The following is a 27,376-nucleotide window of genomic DNA, read 5'->3' as shown; positions in this document are numbered from 1 at the left end:
GCTCCAACAGTTACACAAACCACAAAACCAAGGGAAGTGGTGTCAAGAAATGCTGGTGATCATGCAGACGGCTGGCAGCCAGGGAAGATCAAAGAATGTGAAGTGTATTCGCTGACTGTCAAAAATCAAACAAACATATGGCCCTGTTGGAAAAAAAAAATACACACACACACACACACACACACACACACACACACACGCTGTCTCAGTTCATTCCCATTCCACTTCAAACTTTAGCAGAAAGATTGTTAAACCTGGAAATTAAGAGAACGCCAGATAGAACACACACAGTTATGAAGATCAGTGAACAGAACAGTGGATATATTTTAACAGTGAAGCTCTGCACAATCCATGTACTGAGCAGACTAGAAATACCCACTAAAAAGTTAAATTGCAACCGATAGGCTACGTTCACATTATTCACAATAAAGGTTAAAAGTTTTGAGACATTCACAAATATGGTGACTACATATAAAGCAACCTTTGCTCAAAAACTGCAACTGTAAAAACACCAACCATAATTCTCCGGCAATTATTGCATTCATACGATACTAAATTGGTTAAAAGGAAGCAATAACTTGAGCCAAATACAAAAGATGTTCGTTGCACAACTTTTAATAGAATATCCTAACTATTCTGTACAACCTGAAACACTGTACTGAGTAACAGATGCTTTAGAGCAGTGTAGGGAAACAGCTGGAACAGTGTCAACAGAGGGTCATGGTGCAGGGCTTCTTGGGTCAGTCATATTAATGTTCAAAAGCAAAGTCTGCATCAAACACATATCCATTTCTATCTGGTACTTTCCCGAGACAGAAAGAGGCATACGTTTCATCAAAATCCAAACTGTCAAAGTAATATTATTCACTACCCTGTTACATTGCCAATATTAGTGAATTTAAAACTATACAGAAATTCCAATGCTCCTGTGAAACTCCCCCAATTCATCATTATGTTCCACTTTGCACATATTGACAACTGGTTAAACAGGACAGCTTACAACATGCAACCCTTTTTGCACAAGTCAATGAAATACCTAAACATTTCCTCCCAGGATTGGTCTCTCTGGAGTCTTCAGTCATTTTTTTTCCCCCATCCACCCCATTTAACCATGGTTAACGATGATAAGTAAACATCTTCACAAGTTAATAGAAAACAAGTGAGAACACCTGCTTTACTAAAATTTTCAAATGTGAAATAATTTGGCAACATACACAATTTACAGATTAGCAAATGCCTGGGCTGTCAAACAGCATTGGTCTGACTGAAGATTAAAACTAAGTGGCTTTATTCCACCGATTCCTCAGTGCATGGCTCATTAAATGGAGACCACCTGACTGTTCCCTCACACTGAACTCTTCTTAGATCCCAAAACTTTCACTTATTTCAAACCAGAATAAAACAAACTAATAAATATATTGCAGATAAGAGAAAATTTTAAAAGTATCATTAACAGAGTTTAACTAAGCAATCCCAATAACATATATAAAGTTCTTGTCACCACTTTGTTGTACTTTGATACATTTGCTTTTTTTTTTTTTTCTTGGCATAAAAAACCCTGAGTAGCCTATGGTGTCAAGTCAACAGTAAGATTTGCTCAGAAAATCTTGGGTTGTCAAAATGAATCTAACAGGGCATCTGGAATGTGGTGTTTATCACAAGATGCGGGGTTTTTCCAGTGGTGGCTCTTCAGCTCCATTTCATACAGTAACCTATAACATAATTGCAGTTTCATTTCGTCTTACCCATTTGTAAGTTTATTTACACCGCTTTATTACTATTTTAGAAAAAGAGCTTTACTTTGTACAGGGACCAAAAGATGGGGACACAAACCAGCCATGCACTTTAAAAACATTTTTTTCTGTAAGTTTGAGTTAGAGGTTTGCTTAGGGGCAGTCCTGCAAGGAGGTGATGGCTCTCCGCAGACTTGAGTATTTGTCCAAATCAGGCTGACGTGAGAACTCGATGTTGCGGCCACGGGATCTCCACGTCATTGCTGTTTGCATTCAGCAGACTGGGGCTCTTCTTGCTGATCACAGCACAGAGAGGGGAGAGAATACAAAAATGAAGATGACAAAGGGAACACAAGGCTAACTGCTACGGATGAACGGAAAACAGACACGCCACCACAGGGAGAACAGAGAAATGATGCTGAAGACAAATGCAGCAGAAAGAAATAAGAGTCACAAACACCAGTGGACAGCAGAACTAAGTAGGGACCCAGCCTGTTGTATCCTGCCTGCAGGGATACAAAGCGGAGGAAACCCAAACACAAACAGTTACAAATAGCTGCTTTCTGTCTACCGTAACTTAAGAAAGCTTAATTAATCCATTTTATTCTAATTTATCACACTCATCTTGTACAATATAAAAAAGCTTTATCTATAGCAGTGGCATTGAGGGAAATTTTATGCCTAAATTGAATTACATAGTAAGGGGGCCACCAGTGTGTGAACACATTACCAGCAAAGAGATTAGTGATACCCATGTGTTTTTTTCTTTTTGTTCAATGGCTTTCACTGATTAGAAACAACTACAAGAAAGAAGAGTAAAGGGGAAGGGAAGACTGTACTATGCCAAATAGAATAAAGCAACTTGGACCCATCTAATTTGCCCCTTACCTATAAATGCATGAACTCTGAATGAATTATGCCTGTAATGAGGGTAAAGGGGTGGGGGAGGTAGGAAAGACAATGGCAATAATTAAAATGCAAGAAATTGCACGTGTGCAGAAATGTACAAAAATTGTTCTACTTCTGCCTTCAGTTGTACTTTTGAAAAAATACCAACTTTTGTCTTGTGCCCCTCAATCAGTGCCACCATCAGGAATTCATTATGAATTGTGCCATTTGTAATAAGGTTATTTATCACATATCCAAAATGTGGCATAAAGTTGAGGACCAGAACTTTCCAGCTCTTTACCATTATATTTGTAAAGATATCTGATTACTTTCAACTTTTCAAATCTAGTACAATTTAAAAATAAGTTTGTTGCTGTGAAACAAAAGATTAGATGACTGAATTACACAATGCAGCATACCACAAAGCAGCAAATTTCATGACAGGGAAAGAACCATAAAAACACATATTTTGTTACTGTTACAAATGAACATTTTGTTTAGAATCTAAGAAAAGCAGCAAAATACCAGTTATACAAAAGTTAATACTGTCCAATCAATCTAAATATATTTTCAAGGCTTTCAAGTAAAGGAGAAAAAACTGACCTTGGGGTCATAATCTCCCTCATCATCTTCATCACCCTCTTCGCCATGATCCTATTATATAACAAATGATTTACTTCACAGCCAAAGCAGCTGGACTATGTCTGCCAATTCAAGGTCAGGATATGCACAGGAACAAGTGCAGTATGGCTCTCACCTCCTCTTCTCCTTCCTCAAGTTCCTCTTCTTCAAACTAATGGAAAAAAGGGCAAGAGAGAAAAAATTGAAAAATCAACAGCATAATTAGCTATGTGAAAAACATAGATGGTGGCTGTCAACGAAACCTTACACTGTCATCGTCCTCCAGGGCTTCCCCAGTGAAGTAAAGTACAGCTCGGGGGACTATCCGCTCACGGAAGAAATGGCCGATCTCAAAATCTGCGGCTAAAGTGAACTCAGAATCCTCATCCTGTAGCAGAAACAGACAAAATCAATATGAAATGCACAACTGGGTTTTCTTCAACACAATAAAAAGTTAAAAACAGAGCTAACCAAACTGAATTTGGAATTACTGCAATGAGTCTGTAAATTACTATTAAAAAAATTATATACAAACACGCATACATTACACACATATGGACATACTCAGGGAAAAAATGGTTTTAGTTTATTACAGCATAACCTTTAACTCACCATTTCTGTCTCTGCAACTGAAAGACAGAAAAATGCAATATCAGCAATGTTTTAAGCAACTGGGCGACAAACCGTAAAAGTGCTACATAATGCAGGGTATGCCAATGGCATTACAGAACAAGTACTGCTAAAACCATTAAAACGGAAATGTTCAACAGTAGTCTGTATAGTTTAAACCAACTGCAAAGCAAAACACAAAGCAACATAAGAAGCATCTACTTTATCATAACTACAAGTTCAGAATCTCTATTAAAAGATGAATGGATTCAGACAAACCAAAGGACATTCGGGTTAAGTACATATTCCAAAAACGAACCAAAACTAACTCACTGATCAGTTCTGGAGGACTGCCTACTTATTAAAATGAACCAGATCAGAGGAATAAACCTTCCATCACTGATTGCAGTCAGACCTTTTGTTCCATGCTTTTTAAAAGGGAAATCTCCTGCTGTAGTTCCAGGTGCCAAGACTTTGCACAGTACAAATTGGATTAAGACAACTAATACCTCCTCCTAAACAAATGGTTAATGAATGTTGCACAGAGGTTTGTCTTTCAATAATCCTTTCCCTACAGTTTAAGGAGCTAGAAAGGCCACGTTCCTTCAACACACTGCTACAACAATGCCTAATTCATTGCCACTAAGTAGCTACTTACAGGCCATTCATGATAGCTGGCAGCATTTAATGAACAGGGTTGCAAATTGGTGAACATGATGAAATGAAATATCATGGAAAGATCACCAACTGAACCCAAACTGGGAAAGAGGACGGACTGGTCTGAAGACGACAGCAGATGCTACTGTCATCTTCCAGCAATGTTTCCAGAAGTCATAATTACAATCTCCTGTCCAAGCAAGCAGTTAATCCCACCAAGGAAAATTTGCAATGCCGGATTACCCAACAAGACAAACAGGAGCTGTGTTCACTAGTGTCAATGAAAATGCCGGTTCACACCAAATAGTTCAAGAACATTTCTCTATGCCTTTAAGAATCATGTCTAATTCACACCAAGCAAACACTGAATGATACTACAGCTTTTATTTACTTCAGGCAAAAAAGTCTGTGCTGACAAATGAACAATCACAACTGCAGAGGGACTGGCGCCCCCTGCTGTTATGGCAAACTGATTTTTCACACACACACACACACACACACACACACACACACACACACACACACACACACACACTTTCAGCACATTACAAATGCACCCAATTGTTCAACATGGTCTTATATCTTCAGACTTACAGGCTGGGGCATGCACCCATACCTTTGATGGGGTTGAAGAAGTTGAAGAAGGAGTCATTGGGGACTGTCTTGGTAATCGTCCTCACTGTGCCACGGCCTTTGTGCTTCTGCTTCTTCTTTATTGTCTTCACCGTCACATCCTTGCCTTTGTTCCAGTTTATTTCACAGCTTGACATTAGGAAAATGGGCCCAACATGAAACATGTTCAAACAACATCAACCTTAATATAATAAAATGCTTCTTCCTTAAAGAAATAAACATATGTATATAAATAAACGAACCTTTGTGTCCGATTAGAGAAACTTATTCTGGCCCTTTGTCACTGCTGTACTTACTAGATGGTGCCTACCAATAATTTAATGGTATCTCTTTTTCCTCCTTCTATCCAACACTTTGTTTTAACACGGAGGTGAGGTAAACTAACATTACAATAAACTAACACCACAATAATAATACTGGAAGTACAATAGACTCTGAAACAAGGATCCATTCATTACTTTAACCTCCTGAGGTCATGTAAAAAGCAAGTCTTCGAACATATTTCTAGAATTCCTAGGAAGCTGTCCAAACCCCACCCCTAAACATGTGGCATCATGTAAAAGCATTGAATGACCTTTATAAGATGTGGTAACATACAGCATTGCAGCATGTACAATTTGGGAGATGCACTTAATGTGTGTCCCCTACAACTGTCAATAAAGAAAGAGTTTGAGGAGATTAAAGATATAGATTATACTGGGTTTTGCCCTCACCCTTCACAGTCTATTATCTCCGGCCCTTCAAAAGAGAAGGGATCTTCACGGTCTGGTTCTGACTTCATTTTGTACACTTTTGTCAGGACTGTGTTGGTGAAGTAGCTGTTTGGCTCAAAGTGGAATTCTAATGTAAAACTCTGTTAAAGAATTCAAAAGAAAAGGACAAAGGCAGAAAGACAAATGTTACCCAAGAGTTTTTTTTTTTTTTTAAATACATAATAATGTAATAGAACAAAAAATGAACTGATACTACATTTAGTACACTAACCATAGGCTGCCCAGGCTCTGAAAATTTCACTTTGATGTCCTGCAAGTGTTTCAGGATTGGCTCATCATGCTCCTAATGAAAAGAATACAAAAATGTATAGAAGGGTCCAAAATTAACAGAAATTCAAAACAACAAAACAGATTTGTTGATCAAAACCTCAACAGTAAACAGAGTGCTCTTAACTTCCAAGAGGTCACTAGGCAAGCTACTTCTATTGTAATAGTGTGAGACAAACATTCACCAGCTAAAGTAAGATATTATAAAAGATCCAAAAAATATAAATGGGTAGAGTGTAAAACTGTCACTATAAATACGAACCATATAAGGCATGAACTATGTAGCTTAAGTATGACATTTCATTGTCATGCTATTACACACTTGTATCCAAATAGCAATAAGCCTGTTGTCCACAAAAACAATAGAACCTCCTCACAGGCTTAGGTCCACAGCTGGTGTTGGAGGCAGTAAGACCCACCTGCAGCAAGTCACCGAGCATATCTACATTTTTGAAGATTGTGAGCCAGAACTCAGGGATGCCCTTGGGGTCTTCCTCTGAAGGGGCTGCTTCCTTTGTCTCCTCCATGCAGGCTTTTTTCTTCAGCTCCTCCTGCAAGGAGACAACCACACACACACACACACACATATATATATATATATATATATATATATATATATATATATATATATATATATATATATATATATTCTCTCTGACTACCAGGAACTGTACAACACAGGAACTCTGCTTAGCAGCCTATTCCAGGAGCTTGCAACATAACATGCAATAAGTATTACAAAATGTGCAACACTCTCAAATGACTGCTTGATTTTTATGATTGAAAAGAATCTAAAATCTTGTAAGAAATGCATATTGTGCAAGACTCACCCCATGGCAATATTATCTGAGTTTATGGTGCCAACAGAAGCTGGGTTCTATGCTCTATATAGACATTAGATAGTCAATAAACTGGTTAAGGTGCCAGGACTTCAGCTACTCACTGACAACTCCTCTTCCTCCTCATGATCACTGCGCCACTCACATTCTGCATCTGTGGGCTCCACTGTGCCAGTTATAACATCTCTTCGCTGGGCACAGCAAAAAAACAAACCAAACATTAATATGAATATCAGTTGTACATGACCACACGCATTTTGTCCCATTTAGCTGAAGCCTCTCTCATCCAAAACAACTTAAAATTACCCATTCCTACAGCTGGGTAATTACTACCAGAACAACACTGGGTAAGTACTTTGTTCTAAGGAGCAGGAATTCAAACCCTAGTCCTCTGAGTGCAAAGCAGCAGCTTTAACAATTGCACTACTTGCTGCCCTCCAACTTCCAATTCAACAAGCAAAACCTCTAACACCTAATTAAAATTAGAGTCCAAAAACCCAGGTGATGTTTGACTATATCCTTTACAAATACTACAAGTGGAAATGAGCGAGATGACACAGTAAAGTAGGTCATTTACTGGCTTGAGTTCAATACAGCACTGGAGCAGCACTCCACTCCAACAGCTAAGTGCTACAGAGTCACCAGAACAGCAACCTCACTCAACAAGCCACAGCTGTCTGCTGAGCACTACAGGGAAGGCTACCTTGTCAAACAGGGGCTGGTAGAGGGAGGCGTACTTTCTTTCCAGTTCATGGACCTCCTCGTAGAATTTGGCTTCTGTGTGAGCACACCGGACCTGCAGCTGCTTTAAGGCATTGACTCTTCTCTTAACGGACTTGGGCAGGCTGAGTGGAAATGGGAGAAAATAATCAGGCCTCTCAAACTTGAACCTGGCTCTCCTGAGGATAAAGAAACAATATGCAACACAAGCCACCTATTCCTTTGTCTCATATCTTCTCCTGCACCCGGTCTGCCTATAGAATGTTCTTCTCTAAACCCTTGCCTGTGCCCAATAGACAGTATGCTGTATGTGGAGAGGGAAGCCCCCTAGTGACAGGTGAACTACTGAAAAGACAGGAAGTAAACATTCTCTATTTTCTGCCACGAACCTCTCAAGGATTGTGGCTGGAGAGTGCAAAACGCTGTCCTGCAGGGCTGCCAACGCCTGGGGATCCTCCATTGCCTGAGAACCAACCTTACCTGTTAAAAATGCAAGCCATTCACATTCTGTCGACTTGTCAAGGAAACCGTAGCAACAAATGTAAAACAATTAAAAGGAGAAAAACTATATATTGTAGTATAAAATTCACACGAGTTCCTGTATTTTATAAAAGCGCACACACTGGTTTCAGGAAACAACCTTCCATTTCTCTTTCATATCCAGAAATTGCACACAGTACAGTTATGCCATAAGTGTGACATTTTAAAATAAAGGCGTTAAAATGTAGAAGTGTACACAGTGGCCTGGTATATTCTGCAACATGTACCAATTTTGTATTAGATCTTATACAGGGTATGTTATGAGGTAATCAGTACAACTGCCCAATTTGCCCATACGTGCTTTCAGCTTCACAAATTATTTTCAGAAACAATAACATTTTGTGTCACAGCTCCTGTCCTACACTCTAGACGGTTTCTTTAAAAAACCAACTACAGAGAAAGTAAAGCTGGAGCTTCATTAAAGCTTCAAATGACAGTACCTTAGCAGAAATACAGGAATCTAAGAAAAGTACCTAAGATAATGCTTGATACTCAAAAGTCAAACAGAAAACCTTGCACCTGTACACCTGTATTATGCCTAAAACAATTTGAGTGGAATTAGTTCATTAAATGCCCAGGTATGATGTTCTACCCAATGGATTCACAATTCCCCTCAGTCCATAAATAAATCATGGCTGGCATTATCACTAAGAACCATTACTGACATTACTTTCCCAGTGAATACATTTAAAAAAAAAAAAAAAAAAAAAAAAAAAAAAAAGCTAATTTACATACTCAGAAGTGGATTAAAAATATTTATCAATACAGCTAACATAAAATGACATGATTCCCCCCCCCACAAGATGGAAATCTTCAATTTATGAAATGTTAAAACAACTCCCCATTTCTCACTCACCACAAACCTATCAAATTAAAATGGCAAACAATTGCACCACTCCAAACAATCAAATGAACATCAATTTAGCAACAGATCTGGGGGGAATATACAACGGTAAGCAGTTTACCTCGGGTTTCGTTCTTGCCTCCATCCATGGTGAAACTGCCCCCCGCTTTCTGCCACGCAAGTCAAACACGTCAGAGTGCATAACACACACACACACACAAATTGTACCGACAAATATCCAAAGAGTAAAGTACATTACTTCAACACGCAGACACAGTATTTGAATACATCAACACCCAGCATTATTCGGCATACTGCATAGTACTTTTTATTCTCTGTACTCAACAGTACGAGCAAGTCAAACAACGTGCGCAGGGCTACAAGAAACGGACTGACACCTTGACATGTTTTAGTGAAGCTGCTCCTGGGGTAGCAGGCGTTGGGAGTGTTTCAGACGACTGTCTTGCCATCTGAAGGTTCCTGTTTCAAACCCCACTCCTGCTGTAGACTTGATCTCAAGGTACTTACCCTGAATTGATACCCTTCTAAATGGGTAAATCACTGCCAAGATATTTTCGGAAAACCGTAGCTACCTTGGGCAACTACATAACAACTAAAGGAAAACATTACAGGCGGTTATCACAGCAGTCGTGCTGTGGGGGCCTCAAACAAGCAACCTTCGGGTTACCAGTGGTTACGTTGTTGGTTCTAGTCCCAAGTCAGTGAAGAGTGGAGAGCTTCAGTTGATACTGACTGTTCTATCGGACTATCAGTGTAGTCAAAAACATGATGATGTTTGTAGGAAAATAGAAGCTAATGGAACTAGAAAAACGACGAGAACTAGGCGACGAAAATGCACTGCAGCGACGAAAACGCATGCATTAAAATCATTTTCGTCGCCTTCTTTTAGCGTCGTTTTTCTAGTTCTATTAGCTTCTATTTTCCTCCTTGCTTTAGTTCCCTACAAACAACATTATACATGGGTTAACAGTTTATTATAACATTTATACATCCGACGACAAACAACTCCTCCAGCACTGCGTTTTAACCATTTCACTGCTATAAAATAATGGACCCATGCATGACAACTAAAAACAAACAAACAAAAAAAAAAAAAGCATTTCTAAAACAACCTGTGTGAACTTGTTGGCGTGTGCGACTGACACACTCACTCACTCACTCGGGCGGTGTCAGTTACTCGGGGAAAAAAACCTGCAGGACTTCACCACCGCCTTGTCTTGAAAAGGCACCGAATTGCGTGCTATCTCATCTACTTGTAAAGCGATGATTTCAGAGTCTGATGTTGTGAGGAGTTTTCTTTGCTACCGTCTCCGACATCAACAGGCTTCCCTTTCCTCAACTTCTTCACTTAGCAAAGCTAGCTAAGCTAACTAGCTAGCTAGCTAGCTAGCCGCCTCGCGCGCTCGCTAATCATGACACCACATGATGTCGGCTAACTCCGTTAGCAAGATAACGACGCGCATTAAAACACCACGTACTCCGTGTTTGAACGCAACATAAACTGCGTCCACTTCGCTACTGCTTTACACAGGATAAAATAACGTCTTGTATACCCACACGCGAAAAGTTAAAGCAACAGTTTTGGAATGCTTTTCTCCCCCCCCGCTTACCTCTCAACGCTACTGCTATCTGTTCTCACGCTTCTCGCCGCAAACAGCGCTTGACGCGTCAAAACAATTCCCTCTCTGATTGGTCAAAAAGAAGAGGGGGGGCCCGCAACCGAAGTGAGGAACGTTGTAATAATCCTGCGTCTGATTGGTCGGAGGAAAGTTAGGCCTGCCCCCCCCGAAACAAATGCGCTCCAAATAATGTATGATTGAATTGGTTGTGTGTGTGAGGTAGAGTTTCTGAAATGGTATTTTCAGAAATTAATGGTGAATATAATGTGAATATACTAGTCATATATGTGGCATAATTGTTACTGCTGCGCACATGCCCGAAGTGTATTAGTTTAAGTAAATTAATGTAAAAGGAAAGATAATGCGTTGCACCTACTTAGTGTTTATCTGTTTTCAACAATGTTCTCTTGAAAAAAGCTTGTCTAAATATTATTATATAGTTATTTTTTAATGATCAGCTCCACAGCTGAGCTCCAGAAAAACTGAAAATATAAAGGCACTGAATGCAGTACGGTTTCTAGATGCAGCTTTATGAAAAGCCCTTCTGTCAAAACAGCAAGAATGTCAAGCTGTTGCATGAAATATCACACCTCACACATCTTGCTAAACATCTGGACTCACCCTTTCTTCACCTCAGAGATGGCAGAGTAACGCAGTGTTTCAAGGGACAAACAGCTGGCAATGAACAATGTTTACTGCTTTCACATCAAGGGCATTAAAAAGGGCTGAACGCAACTTTCTGCCATTTCATTATGTGTTTGTTTACTTATAAAGAGCTGATAAATGCATTCCGTGAACAAGTTATCACTCTTCTTTAGTGTTCAGACGTTTCAATGGCCGTAGGGACTGAAAGCTCGATGACACATTTAAAGTAATTTCATAAAAATTAGAATAAGAATTTTTTTTCTTCAAATTCTGAAAAGATTTATGTAATAAAGTAGGAAGGAATATATATAAGAAAAACAGGTTTGCATCAATCACGAGTTGAAGAAATGTACCTTTCAAATATCTGTGACTAAATATAGGCATTGGAATGAAGTTTAACTTTAATTTTAAAGTATTCTCTTATGGGGGTGTGCTGGAGCAGTGGAGCAGTGGCGCAGTGGGCTTGGCCAGGTCCTGCTCCCCGGCAGGTCTGGGGTGTGAGTCTTGCCTGGGATGTCTTGTGATGGACTGGCGTCCCGTCCTGTGTGTGCCCCTCCCCCTCTGGCCTTTTGCCCTGTGTTGCCGGGTTAGGCTCCGGTCCGCCACGACCCTGCTCGGGAGAAGCTGTTTCAGCATGTGTGTGAATTCTTTTACATTATATTTTACAGTCTATTCGTAGTTATTATAGTATTCATTTATATTATTCATTTTATACACGTTTTTTTTCAAAGCAGCTTACACTGAACATTATGCGGTATTTAGCTGAGACCTTTCCATAAAATGTGTCTTTAGAATGCTAGACACATTAGAATATACTACTCACAGCAGTAATGCGACACGTAATTTTTCTGGTGCATTTTAAAATCAAAAGTTCTAGCAGTAAGGTGACAACTGCATTTCATTAGATGCTCACGAGTTCTTAAGCGGAATCTATCTGTGCGGGATTAAATTGGCCTTGCTTGGTAAACTGAGACATGCCCGAGCTTGCGTGAACACGAATGGAATATGCTAGATGGTTGGCTGTTCCATTGTTTCGTTTGAAGCACGGACACACCTCTTCCAGTCGCTCCCTTTTTGCATTATACTACGCATATCTCGGTGCAGCTCATGTACAGATGATGTGCAGATTGTCTTTCGCTATCAGATGAACTGCATCTCTGCGGTCACTAATGCTTGGAGAGGTGCTGCTGAAATAGCTGAGCTTTGAGATGTAGCTTCAGACTGGCGGGATGAGATGTACAAATAAAGAGGAAACCACTGGAAGGAACCATTGGAGCAAAGCGGCGGCGCTGACCACTACGCTGTCGGCTGCTCCGTGCAGACTTTACTGACCGATCTATGTAATTGCACTGTAACTCACACCGACTTTACAGTAACAAAGTGCAACAGGATTCCCATCCTACATAATTTGAAAAGACCAATTTACATTGCAGCGTGGGATGCGTGCTGATCAAATTTTAATGCGCGAGTTTTCTTTTTCCTGGCTGTCCACCCTCCGCTTTGCGAAGCGCAGACTCCATTGAGCGGCTGGCAGATCACCTTACGCCGCACGAAAAGGCCGAGATGAATGTGCGCCGCGAGTGACGGAGCGTGCAGCTGGATGAATGACACGAGCTTTGTCTTTAAAGATCAAGGACATCCAGATTTTTCCTCCTTCCTTTCCGCTGTCTCTTTTGGCTGGATCTCCGAGCATTCCAGCTTAGCTGCTCTTACGAGGCCAGAATAGACACAGGAAAGACACTGTTCATCATCGCTGTTCTGGACATTAAAAACAAGGTGACCCTGGAAATGGATCTGGGATAAAATGCTCTTGTACCACAAGCCCTGCGAAGGCTCAATCTGTTGATCCAGAGGATCGGTGACCGCGACCCTGGTGCTCGGGTAAACCTGACATCCAGAATGTTTTACTCGCTAAACAGCAAATAAATGGGATTCTCGTGAACATGCTTCCGAGGCTACCGCCTCCCCCCGAAATCCTTGATTTAATTACATTCTCATCAAACGCAGCTACCCCGAAGAGACTGGAAGGGAAACTCAGGCTTCAGCTCCGGTCTTAGAACCATCTGATGTGTTTATTTAAGTGAGACATTTGCCAAGCGGTGGTGAAAAGAAGGGCCCCCGCATGCTTAAATTGGGTGGAACGAGTCCTGCCGCCGACAGCTGCCGTAGCTCACGTTCAGCGCGTGCTTTGGCAAGGGCCCCAGCTGTCAAAAATCACTGGGCAAAAATGCAGGGATGGGCCGCTTTCAGGAAACGCACACCTTCCTCACAACCGCGCTGCCTCGACCACCGCCAGCATATGATTTACTTGCAGCTATCATGGTGAAAAAACAAAAGGTCCGGATGCACAAAGCTTTGTGTTAATCTGGGGGGAAGGACTGTTCAGCAGTATTTTCTGTGCAAATTACGTGGACGTACACGTGAGAGATGGTGTTTTAGGTTCAGCGGGCCAAAAAAAACGGGCGGCTGTCATGTGATACGGCTGCATTCTCGCTGTTTGTGAGAGCAAAACCACAAACTTACTGAGAGAGATATTTTTAACACTGCTGCTTTCAGCCCTAGATGTGTGTGAGATGCTTGAACGGTTTGAACTGGCAATCTATTTCAGTCATGGTAGGAGACATTTTGGCATGAACAGAACAAGACTGAACAAGACCACTCCTGGATGGCTGTGTTATTGCTGGAACCTCCTATGAGGAGCTAGGAGTGTAGTGGCTAGAGCTGCTGCCTTTGACACCAGGGGTTGCAGGTTTGATTCCCACCTCTGGCTGTTATCCCCATAAACCAGGTAGTTATACTACATTATATTATATATTGATACAGATATGGGGGGGATGCGGTGGTGCAGTGGGTTGGACCGGGTCCTGCTCTCTAGTGGGTCTGGGGTTCGAGTCCCCCTTGGGGTGCCTTGCGGCGGACCGCCGTCCCGTCCTGGGTGTGTCCCCTCCCCCTCTGGCCCTACGCCCTGTGTTGCTGGGTAGGCTCCGGTTCCCAGCGACCCCATCTGGGACAAGGAGTTCTGAAAATGTGTGTGTGTGTGATACAGACATTACTGGTAATTTGATTACATTAATTGCTATTACATTACTAACTTCACATACTGAAGTAATATTGTATAAATGGGAAAATAACTGCTAATACCATAATATTGCAAGTTGCTTTAAAGAAAAGCATCAGACAAATGTAAGTGTAGTATCTTTTACACCGTTTTCACGCCACATTCCTACATGTAATGACGCAAATGAACCGATAGGGGGCGCTCGATATCAACTAAGAATAGCTCAGAGTTGAGGTCAGCCTTGTCATTTCAAGAAGTAATTCTGTGAAAAAGTCTATTTTTAATCATTCAATGAATCTTCACTGAATCTAAAAGTTCCACTTTATAATTAGTGTTAACTGCAAAGGAAGACTTTATAGGATATCTTTTAAAACTCTTTCCTCTCTTCACCTTCCTCGCTAGCACGTGTGAAACCTTTCTTCGGTTCAGAAAGACATCATTAGAAGGCCTCGATAATAAAATTTGAAAACTGGCAATTAATGCACTGTCTGGCAATATCTGCACATGCTTGTCTCGCCATTTATTACGCAACCCTCCCTGCCTTTGTTCATTTTTAATTATCTTCTTCACTCATATTTTGCTACCATAAAAAGGTGTTTCATTTAACTTTCGGGCTTTTTGAGCTGACCTATAAATTTACTGTGTATTTCCCACTTTTTGAAATCTCACGATGATTTTTGAACATATGATTCTGACATCTCTGAGATTATGTTTCAATTAATTCAGCTGTTAGCGATCAGAGTATTGTTCAGTAAACCGAGTCTCAGTATAAATAAATGAAAACCAACAGGGTGCCATTACTGCTAATGAGCAGGCCCATAAAACTCAATTGAACTCCTGCTCAAGATAATGATGCGACAGCGATGCAGTTTGTTCACACATAACAGTGTCCGTACTCTCATGTGATCCCTTAAAATAAATAAAAACAAAAAAATACAAATAAATTAAACTGAATCAGCAGGGGTGCAGTGGCGCAGTGGGTTGGACCACGGTCCTGCTCTCCGGTGGGTCTGGGGTTTGAGTCCCGCTTGGGGTGCCTTGCGACGGACTGGCGTCCCGTCCTGGGTGTGTCCCCTCCCCCTTCGGCCTTGCGCCCTGTGTTACCGAGTTGGCTCCGGTTCCCCGCGACCCCGTATGGGACAAGCGGTTCTGAAAATGTGTGTGTGTGAACTGAATCACTTGACCAAATCAGTAAAGATGGTTTTAGATGCCATGGAAAATCTATACTCTACATAATAACTATATGATATAGAACAGCATACTAATAAATTTCATGAACTGCTACAAACCAAAAATTGAAAAAGTACATACAATGCCAATAATCTCACTACTTATACCATAACAACACCATGCCCTAAACGTCTTGTGCATTTTTAAGCATTGGGAGGGCAGGCATAGTTCTTGGCTTATTTGAAGGAAAATATATGATTTTACTCTTTAAAGATGTTAAATAATATACATATTATTTGGCCTACTTATGTAAAGAATTAAACCGTAAATTGCAGCAGTGATTATTATGTATTCACATAGGTGACACTTTTCTTCAAAGGAACTTACCACATGAAGCCGCTCACAATGATTTACCTATTGATACAGCTGGGTAATTTTTACTGGAGCGGTTTGTGTTGAGCACCTTCCTTAAGAGTATTACAGCTGGAGGTGGGGTATGAACCTGGATTTTTCTAGTGCAAAGCGGTGTCCGCTTGGCTAACCATGACACTTCCAGCTGGGGGTCAGAGTATTGCATTGCTAAGCATATAGAGTAGGTGATCGCTGACGCCAAGTCGCCCAGCTGAGCTCTGATTGTTTTCTGGTTACTCGTATTAAGCCAGGAACTACTGCGCCTTCGCTTGGTTGCCTGGCTCTCCGATTGTGTAAAGCGAAGGGTTCGTTTTTTGGGGTCTTGGACATTTGCTCACAAAGACTTCAATGGGCCAAAAACTGGGCTCAAACCAACTCAGGCACCAACATCTTGACTTTTTGTCTACTGAATCCATCCCAGCATTCAACATGCTCCCATAACTCATCTCCTCTGCACCCATTTCCTTCCCGAGCGCCCAACAGCTTCGGAAGTTAGTCCATCAACTTTGGAAGTTTACCTCTTTGAGCTCACTTCTCCCCTGATCTCCTGGTATGTCCTCAATAAATGTATTCTGTGTTGTCTGTATTTAAAGAAACAAAAAAGAAAACCACATACACAAAAAAACCACATTGACTGTGATCTAGAATCTTCTGTCTGCATTCACATTTCTATCTTGTTGGCAAAATGCACTTTTGTATTGTTCTCTGAGATGTACGTCACTTTGGAGAAAAGCATTTGCTAAATGGATAAATGTAAATGCAAATCTAAGTATCTCTAAGTAAAGTTAAACTACTTTCTTAGGGAACTATTTGAGTATTGTTTGCTAGGAAATGTTGGTGCTTTAATAGTAATGTTTGTCATGAAATTCACTTTTGCATCCTTCGAGTTGCATGTCATTCTGGCGAAAAGCATCTGCCAATTAAATGTATAAGAATCCGCATAAATATACATATTTTCGGTGTGAATCACTGCACAAGTGGCAACAGCATGTGAAATGCATGTCATCTTCTCACCCCTAGAACCTGTCATGTCGTGTAAACTTGGTGGGAAATTAGAGCATAAAGTCACGCAGCTTGATAGCCAGGCTCCTGAACAGGTGCTTGAGCCCGAGTCGAGCAAGCGCTCGAGCAGGTGTTGAACGGTTGCCAGAGCTGGCACTTGAGCAAGCGTTTGAACAGCAGCGCTGTAACAACTAGATGCCCGGAAACATAGAGCTAACATGAGCAAGCATTTGTGTCAGCAAAAATGAGTTGGGGAAGCATGGTGGCACGGTGAATAGCATTGCTGTCTTACTGAGCCTGGGCATGGCTTTGAGCCCCACTTGGTCTGTGTCAAGTCCGCACGTTCCCCCTATTACTGCGTGGGTTTCCTTCCACAGTTCAAAGACATGCTGGTCAGGTGGATTGGTCACCCATCATTTGTGTGTATTAGTGACAGATGGAAAGTGTGTTCCACTGATGCATGGATGAGAGACCCATTGTAAGTAGTGCATCTAGCAGTGTAAGACACGTTGGGTGAATGAGGTGTGGGCCGAGGGGTGTGGTGATGCAGCGGGTTTGGCCAGGGCCTGCTGTGTGGCGGGTCTGGGGTTCGAGCCCTGCGTGGGGTGCCTTGAGATGGACCCGTGTCCTGTCCTGGGTGTGTCCCCGCCCCCTCCAGCCTTGCACCCTGTGGTGCCGTGTTAGGCTGCGGTTGGTCGCGACCCTGCTTGGGACAAGCTGTTGTAGATGTTCTGTGTGTGGGTGTGGGCTGATAACAATGCATAGTGTTCATTGGAAGTCACACACACACACATTTTCAGTCACTTTGGAGAAAAGAATCTGCTAAATTAATAAACATTAAAAATGTGATAAATTGCTTGAAGCTGCAATATGGCTCCTCAATTTATAAGCATCAAGGTTGGCAGTCTGTCTGTATCCAAGTTTGTTGTTACTATAAATCCAAAGTCACTTTTACCACTACATAAAGCATAATACTGTAGATATCACTCTTTTTTTTTTACAAGTTAGGTTCTGCAGAAACTTCAGACAAATCCATTTCATGAAATGTATGATACATAAAATACATACTTTAAGGATTTATTTTTAACTACATTAAAATTAAATCAAACTTTAAAATACACACACACTTTCTGAACCGCTTGTCCCACACAGAGTTACGGGGAACCGGAGCCTAACCCAGCAACTCAGGGCATAAGGCTGGAGAGGGAGGGGACACACCCTGGACAGGACACCAGTCCGTCGCAAGGCACCCCAAGCGGGATTCGAACCCTAGACCCACCAGAGAGCAGGACCCGGTCCAACCTACTGCACCAACGCACCCCCCAAACTTTAAAATAATGAAAACAAAAAGGAAATAATCTCCACAACCTCCTATTAGATCCCGATTGCTGATGATTTATGGTATAAACGTGAGGTTTGTCATCTTCTGGCCACTTTATTATCTGCATTATCAATATACAACAGGATGACACGGGGGTTAGGGTTTGTAAAAGTTTTAAATATAACTGTACGAAAATGTTTTATGAACTATGAGCCACATCAAAATGATTTTTTTTTTCAAATGACTCGACATAAAAACACCACTAACTCCAATTTGATACAGACTTTGAACCAATTAATGCAATGCTGTTGCATTGAGACTGTATCGCACTGCTGTTCTTTTTTGTGCATTTTATTACCAGCTAATGGCTGGGTAGAAAATGTAAAAATTTTAGAAGATGAAAGAGAGAAAAATACAATTAAACAAATTAACAAGAAATGCTCATATTATCCAAAATCCATAACATGAGTAGCCGGTATACAGTGCAAACATACAGACATCTAATGAGCAGCAAATTATTTAGCATTGCTCAAAACTAATTTCCCCCTTTTGTTTAGGCTACATGTCAAATATGGATAAGATATTTTGACAGTATATATCCACATATAGCTCTTGTTATGCCACTTTAGAAAATGAACTGTGCAACTATGCATATTTGTTCTTCTGTGTGGTTTTCTCAGTTGATTTTATTATCTAGGCAAAGTCTTGCGGCAGCAAGCAGAATACTTACTGTACCATTTTATTGAATGCAGACCAACCGAAAGTACAAATCTGTCATTTCGCTACACTGTGGTGTGGTGTCAACGGAGCGCGCAAGAGCCCCGAGCCTCCCAGGGCAGGCGTTTTGACATCCATGCCTTTGTACACTTGGATGAGCTCTAAAAGTGGGCAACACCCCCTGAAAGCACCTCTGATCTTCTGCAGAACGATCTGAACACAACTGCTGTATTCACATACTTCTATTGTTGCAGATTTCTTACATATTCACATTCATCAGCAGCTGTGACGTAATTGGCACGGCCGAACCTCATTAGCGGAGATATTTATATAAACCCCTTTCATTTGGCGTAAAAGATCGAAACCGGTTCACGGTGAAAACAGAAAAATAGTCAGTTATTGAAAGCAGACTTCAGCGTTGTCTGCCGGCGAGTGACCTTGAGGTTTTGACCTGGAATGACCCCGCAGGCAGGCTTTTAACCAAGGCGTAAACTGCATGTAAACCGCATCTGCGTGCCATTCCCCGTGTCACCACCGAGGGCGCTGTTTCCTAACAAAAGAGGAGGCGCCTCGCTCGAGCGTGTCCACGTGACTCAACACTTTCGCAACGAAGGACTGAGTTGAAGTGTGTTGCTACGAAGCGTTTTCGCGTCTCTCGCGCGTCACACCTTCCCTTCCCTTCCCTTCTCCTCCAACCAGCCATTAAAATCCTCGTCGCAAAAGCGAGAGCCGCGACCGATTGATTCACCGTGGACAGCCGAGGAGCCACATGATGATTTATTAATTTCCCCTCGGTTCAAAAACACTGGCTCTTCCACTTTCGAAAACAGTCAGTTGTGTTACAAGTGCATATTGAATAAGTATAAATGTGACTCAGTATGTGTATGTGCGCAGGTTGGGTGGCCTAAGTTCCTCACTCGGCACTCTTTTGCGGGAATCACTCTCCCGACACTCGCTAAGGGATCAGATCTGCCGTGCGGTTCACTGCAGGCATGCGCGAGGGGCAAATAGGAGGGGTAGATTATAGGGGGCGGGTGCTGGTATATAATACCCCACACAGAGGAGTCCCGTCTGTCGCCTGGGCTTGGGACCACTGTACGCAACATCTATGGGGCAGTAATCCATATTCAGCTTTCCATTTTTCCTTTTTTTTTTGAAAAAATACCAAATACATATCCAGTGCCTCTAGACATGGGAGATGTGCACAGACGCAGCTGCAATTCTTCTTGTTACACCTGCTTAACTACAGAAAACAGGAGGACCTGTAAGGTAAATATATATCTATATATACTTGTGTGTCTACATAAAATATTTCATGTTTTATTACATGGAGATCCAGTGGAATGATTTTGAAAGTTGGCAATGCTTTAGAAAAGGACAATTTTTATTGAGTCCGCTGACCTTGCTTTTTCTCTTTTGCTTAAAATAAAATGTAGCTTTTGTAATTTTAGTAATGTGGCATTATTCTGGGCAAGAACACATGGGGTTTTACTTCACTCCATATAGGTGCAAAAAGACTTTGTTGAATGGTTTTTTTATTCATGGTCTGCTGGAGTGTTCATGTTGGCTGAACTCTGGACTAAGTTATTCCCAGGGCATCTACAGGGCATCACTAGGGGGCAACAACTTTTCAGTTTGTCCAGCTGACAAAAAAGAAAAAAAAAAAAAAAAGAAAAAAAGAAGGGGGTGAACTTTTGAAGTAATCGATGGGAGGCAGCATTAATTCAGCTCACCCCATCATACATCCTTAGAAACTCTGTGATTTTAAAACATCTTTGAAGTCGCTTTTTAACTTGGGACAAGTAGGACCTTGTCATTGACTGACCTGGAGCATATTAGTTGACAAAGGGTGGAACCATGAAGAGCAAATAATACAAAGTTTGACCATGTTCTAATCTTTGTATGCATATCTTTTGCTTTAGCTAAGATTTTACTTTTTGCACGCATGCAACAGAATTGTCTCAGGTCTCTTGAATCCAAATGTTGAGATTTTTGTTCCTGTAAACTGGATAAATAGATTTAATACTATGGAAATTATGGATGGCATTCCAGATATGAGGGTGTCATTAAATATGGAGATTGATTTCCTAAACAGTTACACTGATTGATCCCATCCTTTCTCAGATCGGAAGGATGCCCACTTCCAGCGGGTTTCTGATGGTCACCATGGCGCTATCCCTGTATTTGGTGGAAGCGGTGTCCACAGAGACACTGTGTGGTGGAGAGCTGGTGGATGCACTACAATTTGTCTGCGGCTACAGGGGCTTCTATTTCAGTACGTCACATTTCTTAATTACTCTCATCTTTTATGTGAATCTAACTGTTACCATATTTTAAACACCCATCGTCTAAGTTATACCATTCTATGTGTCTGCTTTCTCCTGTATTGCTTAGGGTGAGTTTTATCCATGGAGATGTGGAAATTTTTTCTTTCAAAAATAGTTTAATTAAAGTTGTGGTGAGGGAGAAGAAATCTTAATTGTCCTCCCTTGCAAACTGTTGGTAAAGATGGCCAGAATCGGGGTGGTTTGCACTTGACATTTGCATTTCATTAATTTAACAGAAGCTTTTCTCCAAAATGAGCTACAGTAATAAGTTTATTAATAGATACCCATTCATACAGCTGGGTACTTTTTTAGTGACACAGTTTTTAAGGTAAGTATTGTGCCTAAGGGCACCACAGTAGGAGGTGCGATACAATTCAGAGTCCTCCGAGGGCAAGGTGGCAGCTCTTACCACCACACTACACAGTTTGTAATTTGGTACGGAGAAGAGCAAACATACTGTATTTCAGTTGACCGGGTGTGCGCCTTGGGATAATGCTGATTCGGCATAATCTCTAGCTCTGTCCTGTTTTGATGGCCATCAAAGTCTAGCAAAGTCAACAGTGTCACTACATTAAATGACCTACAGCAGTTTATTTCCTTTGCATTACCACAGAAAAAAAGAAGCATTGCAGAAATCTTCCCGTGTTGGGCTTTTTCGGATTTTTATTTTTCCTTATAGTAGCGCTAAAGAAATACAACGCCACGTTCGTGAAAACAGCAGTGAAACGTACATTTTTAATCTGGTGATGGATTAAGTTTCCTGAATCATTCGGATTATGAGGTATAGGTGTGGAGATTCTACCTTGGTGCTGTAAGGCTTTAGTTTTATAATTTCAAGTGTAGGGTTGAGTGTATTCATTATCCCACCCTACATCCCCCACTTCAATTTACAGTGCCCAATGTGTGTATTCCGTGGATCGCTTGAAAAGTGCTCCAGATGTTGTGTTTTTTCAACATTGCCACTGAAGTGAGGAGACCCCAAACCCCAGGAGTGCTAATGTCCCATTATCTGCCCTTTTTCCTTTTCAACGCATACTCTTTTTGTTGCTCACAAAACCTACACTGTTTCATTGAGATAGAGGAGGGATCCAACTCATCATGTGTACTTTAAAGATGCGCCAAGAGCTCTGGAGCACACAAAGCGCCATCTCTACAATGGTACTTCAAAGCGTTCGCTGAAATGGTACAAGCTTTGCCCGTCCGCCCTTCCCCCCGCCTCTTCTGGGCATTTTCTTCTGTTACAGTCAGGTGTTTGTGCACCTCCCCCCCATGAACGTCATTGTCTCGCCTTATCTTTGCTGAGTTTACAAGGGCAAGGTCAAAGCATGGCCTGCATGTTGTTTACTTGCCCTGGGCACTGTACAGTCTTGTCTTGTATCTAGCTTATGCACACGCTCGTATGTAAGGATGTTCTGGTTGATTGAATTTATCTTACCACGGTATGACGTTGGTATTATTTTCTTGGTATTATGTCAAGATTTTGAAATAGTCCAAATGAATGAAATTCTGTATATCAACATTTTGATCTCTTACGAGAAGTTTAACACAGCGAAATACTGGATCAGGTAAAGGGAATTGGACGAACGTGACGGAAATGTTGGATTCAATTAAACCTAATCTAAAATGGCTTTGTCCACTCGTCAGGTAGGCCCACCAGTCGATCAAACAGCCGGCGATCGCAGAAGGGAATTGTGGAAGAATGCTGCTTCAAGAGGTGCAGTTTAAGTCTTCTGGAACAATACTGTGCAAAACCTGCCAAATCGGAGAGGGACGTCTCTGCCACGGCGGTCCAGACCACACCACCAGTGCTGTCGCCTGTAAACCAGGTACATTATGCGGCAGCGCTGACCTCATCGCCGTGAGAAATGGCACCGTCGCTGTGCTCTATCTGGAGAGTGATCAGCATCCCTTTTCGTTGTTTATCCTCCACACCACAGTCACAGGGTACAGGTGTTTGGGGGGGGGGGGGGGGCGGGGCGTGGAGATTTTATCTTTCCACAGTATTAGTTATTTTCTGAAGCTGCTGACCAGAGTGGAAAATAACAGGGATCACAAGGTGTGAACTGCAGGCGTATCCACGGAAATGTGTTATGTATACATTTTTAAAGGGCAGAGGACACCGGAAGATTCCATGTGGGTTGTTTCACTTCAAGTTCATTTGGAGTGTGTAAGAAAATGACTTTCAGGTCCATGTTCCATCAGGACAATATTTAGTAATTTTAACAGTGGCACCAATCAGCATAATAATGATCATTTAATTGCTATTTTCCTTTAATTATTATAATTCACTTTTTACAAGCGTCTCGTTGCCGTTAAAAACTGAACATTCGTGACAATTGGGGAATGTTACACATCGATTTTTAGGTGTCATATCTGATATCAAAACGTCATATCTCTGAATTCCTCCGCATTCCGAGGGGCAGCATCTAATGCAGTGGTTTGAGTCTCTTCCTGAAAAACCCAGGTTTGAGTCTCTGTTCCTGCTATAGCACCCAGATCAAGATATTTAGCCCGAACCGACACCATGAAAATTGCAAAGCAGCTTATTGTACAAACATAACTTTGTCCGTCGCTTTGGAGAGAGGTGTCAACTAAATGAATAAACAGTAATAATAATTGTAATGGTTCTGGAACCACAACAGTGCTCTTGATGCACTTTCTTAAAAATGTTCTCGGAGTGATGTAATTATTAAAAACAAGAATCGCGCTGCATTCCATCAAGTAAGCGCAACACGCTCCTGGCGTGGAGAAACGCTGAGCGCTGGCGGTGCTTCAAACCAGCTGTCTGAGTCTCCAATAGCAATACAGCTAAACAAAGAGATCGACGCAGTAATCGATCTCCACTTGAGAAAATGCATATTCATGGCATGGTTATGAAGTGTCAGGGTGGAAGCGAGCCTAAGTCCCCGAGGTCCTTCCCCTTTGCGAAAGTCTTAGCGTGCTGTTTTGAGGCCTTATTTGGCAGGGGTGGTGAACTGAATATGAATGCGTTTACTGTGTTGATGGAGGCTTGGAAGGAAAGAGAGATTAGTCTGGAGAACAATGACTGTTCTTCCATATGTATTAGGATGGGCTCGGGAGTTCGGCTTGCCATCCTCTGTTGCGTTCGTGGAGGTTTGGGTAGAGCAAGTGTCAATTCAAAGAGGTCTAGAAATTCAGAACAGTGGGAGAGTACAGAATGGTCTATACTCTCCCAAAGGTGTTTTTTCGGTGTCTTTCTTTCTCATTATCAAGGTTGCTTGAATAAGTACTTGAATGTAATTTGTTTCAGAAGAAAGACCCTGTTTAATTTCTTTCTTTTCTTTTATCCGTGCACCGCAGGATAGCCCAAGAAAACCTTTGATCGAGAAATATTCCAAATATGAAATCTGGCAGCAGAAGGCAGCCCAGAGGCTGCGAAGGTGGATCCCTTCAATCCTGCGATCCAAGAAGTCAAGGCGGCAGCCGGAGAAATCGAAGGCCCAGGAGCGGGGCTTTGCGCACCGGCCTCTTATTGCCCTGCCCAGTGAGCTGCCGCCCACGGAAAACCGTGTCACCAACAAATGAATGCAGGAGTGTTTGCTCAGACAAGAGTTGAACAAAAGACCAGGGGATTATAGCTTTGTTTGTGACTTCACCGCTATATGCCAGTCTTGTGAAACCCTCTGTTTCCCCGTGTCTTGCGCTCCTACATGCACACACTCTGTCCTGTTTTCACTGTCTCTCCTTCCCACGCACATATTCTCTCAAAAAAAGAACTAAATAGGTGTGTATATATAGGTAAATAAGGAAAAAAGGAAGAAACAAAGATAAAAGAGATTTATGGCTTGGCAAGCAACAAGAGGACACAGAAGAAAGGTTTTTTTTTTTTTAATGGGGAAGAAAACAAAATGTGAAAAGCGAGTATAAAAGACTCCCGTTCCATGCCAGTTTCCTGAGAAAAAAAAAGTGCACCTTTTTGTTAAATTTGTTATTAGTTTGCACCTGTTACTATAAAGAAGTGTATCCACACTGTAAGGAGTTAGTTCGTTCAATTAGATTCCTCTTCCAGCACCTTTTTATTGCAAACAAAACGCAGAAGGTTCTGCAAGTTGCACATTGCCATGGATTATGTCAAAGTTATTGTTTTTATGCAAATAAAATAGCACTATTTTTTTACGCAAGCAATGAACATGTAACTCAACTCAAATGTCATGGTGCTACCTTTGGGAATGGACTCGAAGTTAAGAAAGTGAAAAAATGCACATTTTTTCATTCTTTGGGAAAATTATTAAACTTTCTGTTTTAGGAAAAGTGTGACTTTGAAGAAAAAAAAAAAAAAAAACTGCTTCGTTTTGGCAATGTAGAATGGATTTCACTGTATAGAGCCTTCGGTATCCCACAGTACATCGCCCGTGTCATGGAAGGTGGATACATTTGGCTCATTTGCATTTGGCTGTGCTTTGAGAGGGTTGCTGTGATGCTCAGAAGGGAAACGGCTTGAGGATAACAAAGAGATAACATCAGATTTCTGGAAGATCAGAAGATGGCCTCTCTGCTTGAGAAGAAAAATTGTGTTATTTTGAGGTAGAGGAACATTACAGTCATAGGACAAGTGTGATGTGTTTCTGATGTTGCTTCCATTCTTTGTGAAAAAGAAAAAGAAAAAAAAAAGACAAATACTGCTTTTGTACCATGACATTCCACTTTGCAAGATAGAAATGTTAATTTTTTTAAAAATATCTTATGGCTCCATCAATATTTCCAAAATACTCTGCATTTCTAAAGAAAGCCACACATTAAAAAAAAGAAAAAGCAGTAGAAAATATCAACTAACACTTTATTTTATATTGTTTATCAGTAGTATTTCCATGCTTTTGCTTGAGAACCAATACTTGAATATATAAAATTAGTTTCCAGGGATGTCATGTTATGTCTTGGAGTCTTTGAGTCTGAGCTGTATCTTGAAAAAAAAAAATGAGCCGCCAAGCTTTTTTTGTTTCAACACAGATAATGGCACTGTATAAAGATATTATTTATTATTTTCATATAAAATTCTCATATACTAAATATATATATATACAGTACCAGTTTAAGTACACCTGCTAGAGAATAGTATTTTCCATATTTGGCAATGTGTTTTCATTTAGTATTTCATTGATATGTGTGAGATCTTCATGTTCACTTCAAATGTTCACTTTTGCTAAACTGTTTTACAGTTGAAACCATCGATAATCACGAAGAACCAAGCAGATGTACTCAAACTTTTGACTGGCACTGTGTACATTAGTATATGAAAATTGGTCCAAATACTATTCCTAGCACTGATGCACAGCTGACAGGCTTATTTTGTAATTTTGTACATTTTTTTAACATGTGATGCAAGTTTCTTGTAGGTGCTTCATACCAAAAATATTTCCTTCTCCTTTTTGCCAACTATATATTTTTTAAGTGTACAGAGTCTAACTTGCCTGGGCTTGTGCAGAAATAGACTTATATGCCATATACTGCCTCCAGCATTACCTTCAATCACCCTCATACTGGGTTGTGTTACCATATGAAAAGAGCAGTATTCAAGAACTTCTGGGGATGCGTATTCATTCAAATTTAACATTGATTGTTCTCAAAAGATAATGTAATTCGCTTATTATAGTATTGCTATTTTTACACTCTGTCCCTTGTTTGCCGCTAGCCATGTTATGCGTAAAGGAAATATGTTACTGACCACGTACGGTTGGATTTGCGGTCTTGGTCGGGTGATGCGAGATGGTTAGGCCCGCTCCAAGAACAGGATGTAGAGAGTTGGGAAGTGGGGAGTGTGTCTGTCCTCGATGGACCAGGTCTCGAGGTCAAACGTGAACGATGCTGCGTGCAGTCTATACACTGCAGATGCGCAAAACAAGAGAGCATGACGGTCACACGCAAACACACATACACATAAAGTTCTCATACGAAGTCTCAGCCATCTCCCTCTGGATCAGTTGCCAGGAGTAGTCCACACAC

General features: G+C 41.2%; 2 protein-coding genes across 3 annotated transcripts; one reads left to right on the top strand and one right to left on the bottom strand.

Annotated features, from left to right (window-relative positions):
- Positions 1-607: 607 nt before the first annotated feature.
- LOC108934691 (nucleosome assembly protein 1-like 4) lies at positions 608-10,820 on the bottom strand. 2 transcript variants are annotated; one of them, XM_018752730.2, is made up of 15 exons: positions 10,756-10,820; positions 9,246-9,294; positions 8,130-8,220; positions 7,724-7,865; positions 7,125-7,211; positions 6,601-6,732; positions 6,126-6,197; positions 5,855-5,994; positions 5,125-5,270; positions 3,855-3,871; positions 3,511-3,630; positions 3,379-3,414; positions 3,225-3,275; positions 2,622-2,653; positions 608-2,029 (listed from the first exon to the last, which is right to left on the bottom strand). In XM_018752730.2, the coding sequence occupies exons 2-14, from the start codon at positions 9,271-9,273 to the stop codon at positions 2,648-2,650; spliced, it is 1,068 nt and encodes a 355-aa protein (XP_018608246.1). In that variant the 5' UTR covers positions 9,274-9,294; positions 10,756-10,820; the 3' UTR covers positions 608-2,029; positions 2,622-2,647. The 2 variants fall into 2 exon arrangements, with proteins under 2 accessions (XP_018608246.1, XP_018608245.1); XM_018752729.2 differs by lacking the exon at positions 2,622-2,653.
- Positions 10,821-19,885: 9,065 nt separating this feature from the next.
- Positions 19,886-26,396, top strand: LOC108934699 (insulin-like growth factor II). Its single transcript, XM_018752742.2, has 4 exons — positions 19,886-20,357; positions 21,213-21,363; positions 23,060-23,241; positions 24,737-26,396. Exons 1-4 carry the CDS (start codon positions 20,280-20,282, stop codon positions 24,959-24,961), a joined length of 636 nt encoding a protein of 211 aa, XP_018608258.1. The 5' UTR covers positions 19,886-20,279; the 3' UTR covers positions 24,962-26,396.
- Positions 26,397-27,376: the final 980 nt, after the last annotated feature.

This window comes from Scleropages formosus, chromosome 11 (assembly GCF_900964775.1).
Source record: "Scleropages formosus chromosome 11, fSclFor1.1, whole genome shotgun sequence".
Lineage (NCBI taxonomy): Eukaryota > Metazoa > Chordata > Actinopteri > Osteoglossiformes > Osteoglossidae > Scleropages > Scleropages formosus.
This window is presented reverse-complemented; position numbering and strand designations above follow the sequence as displayed.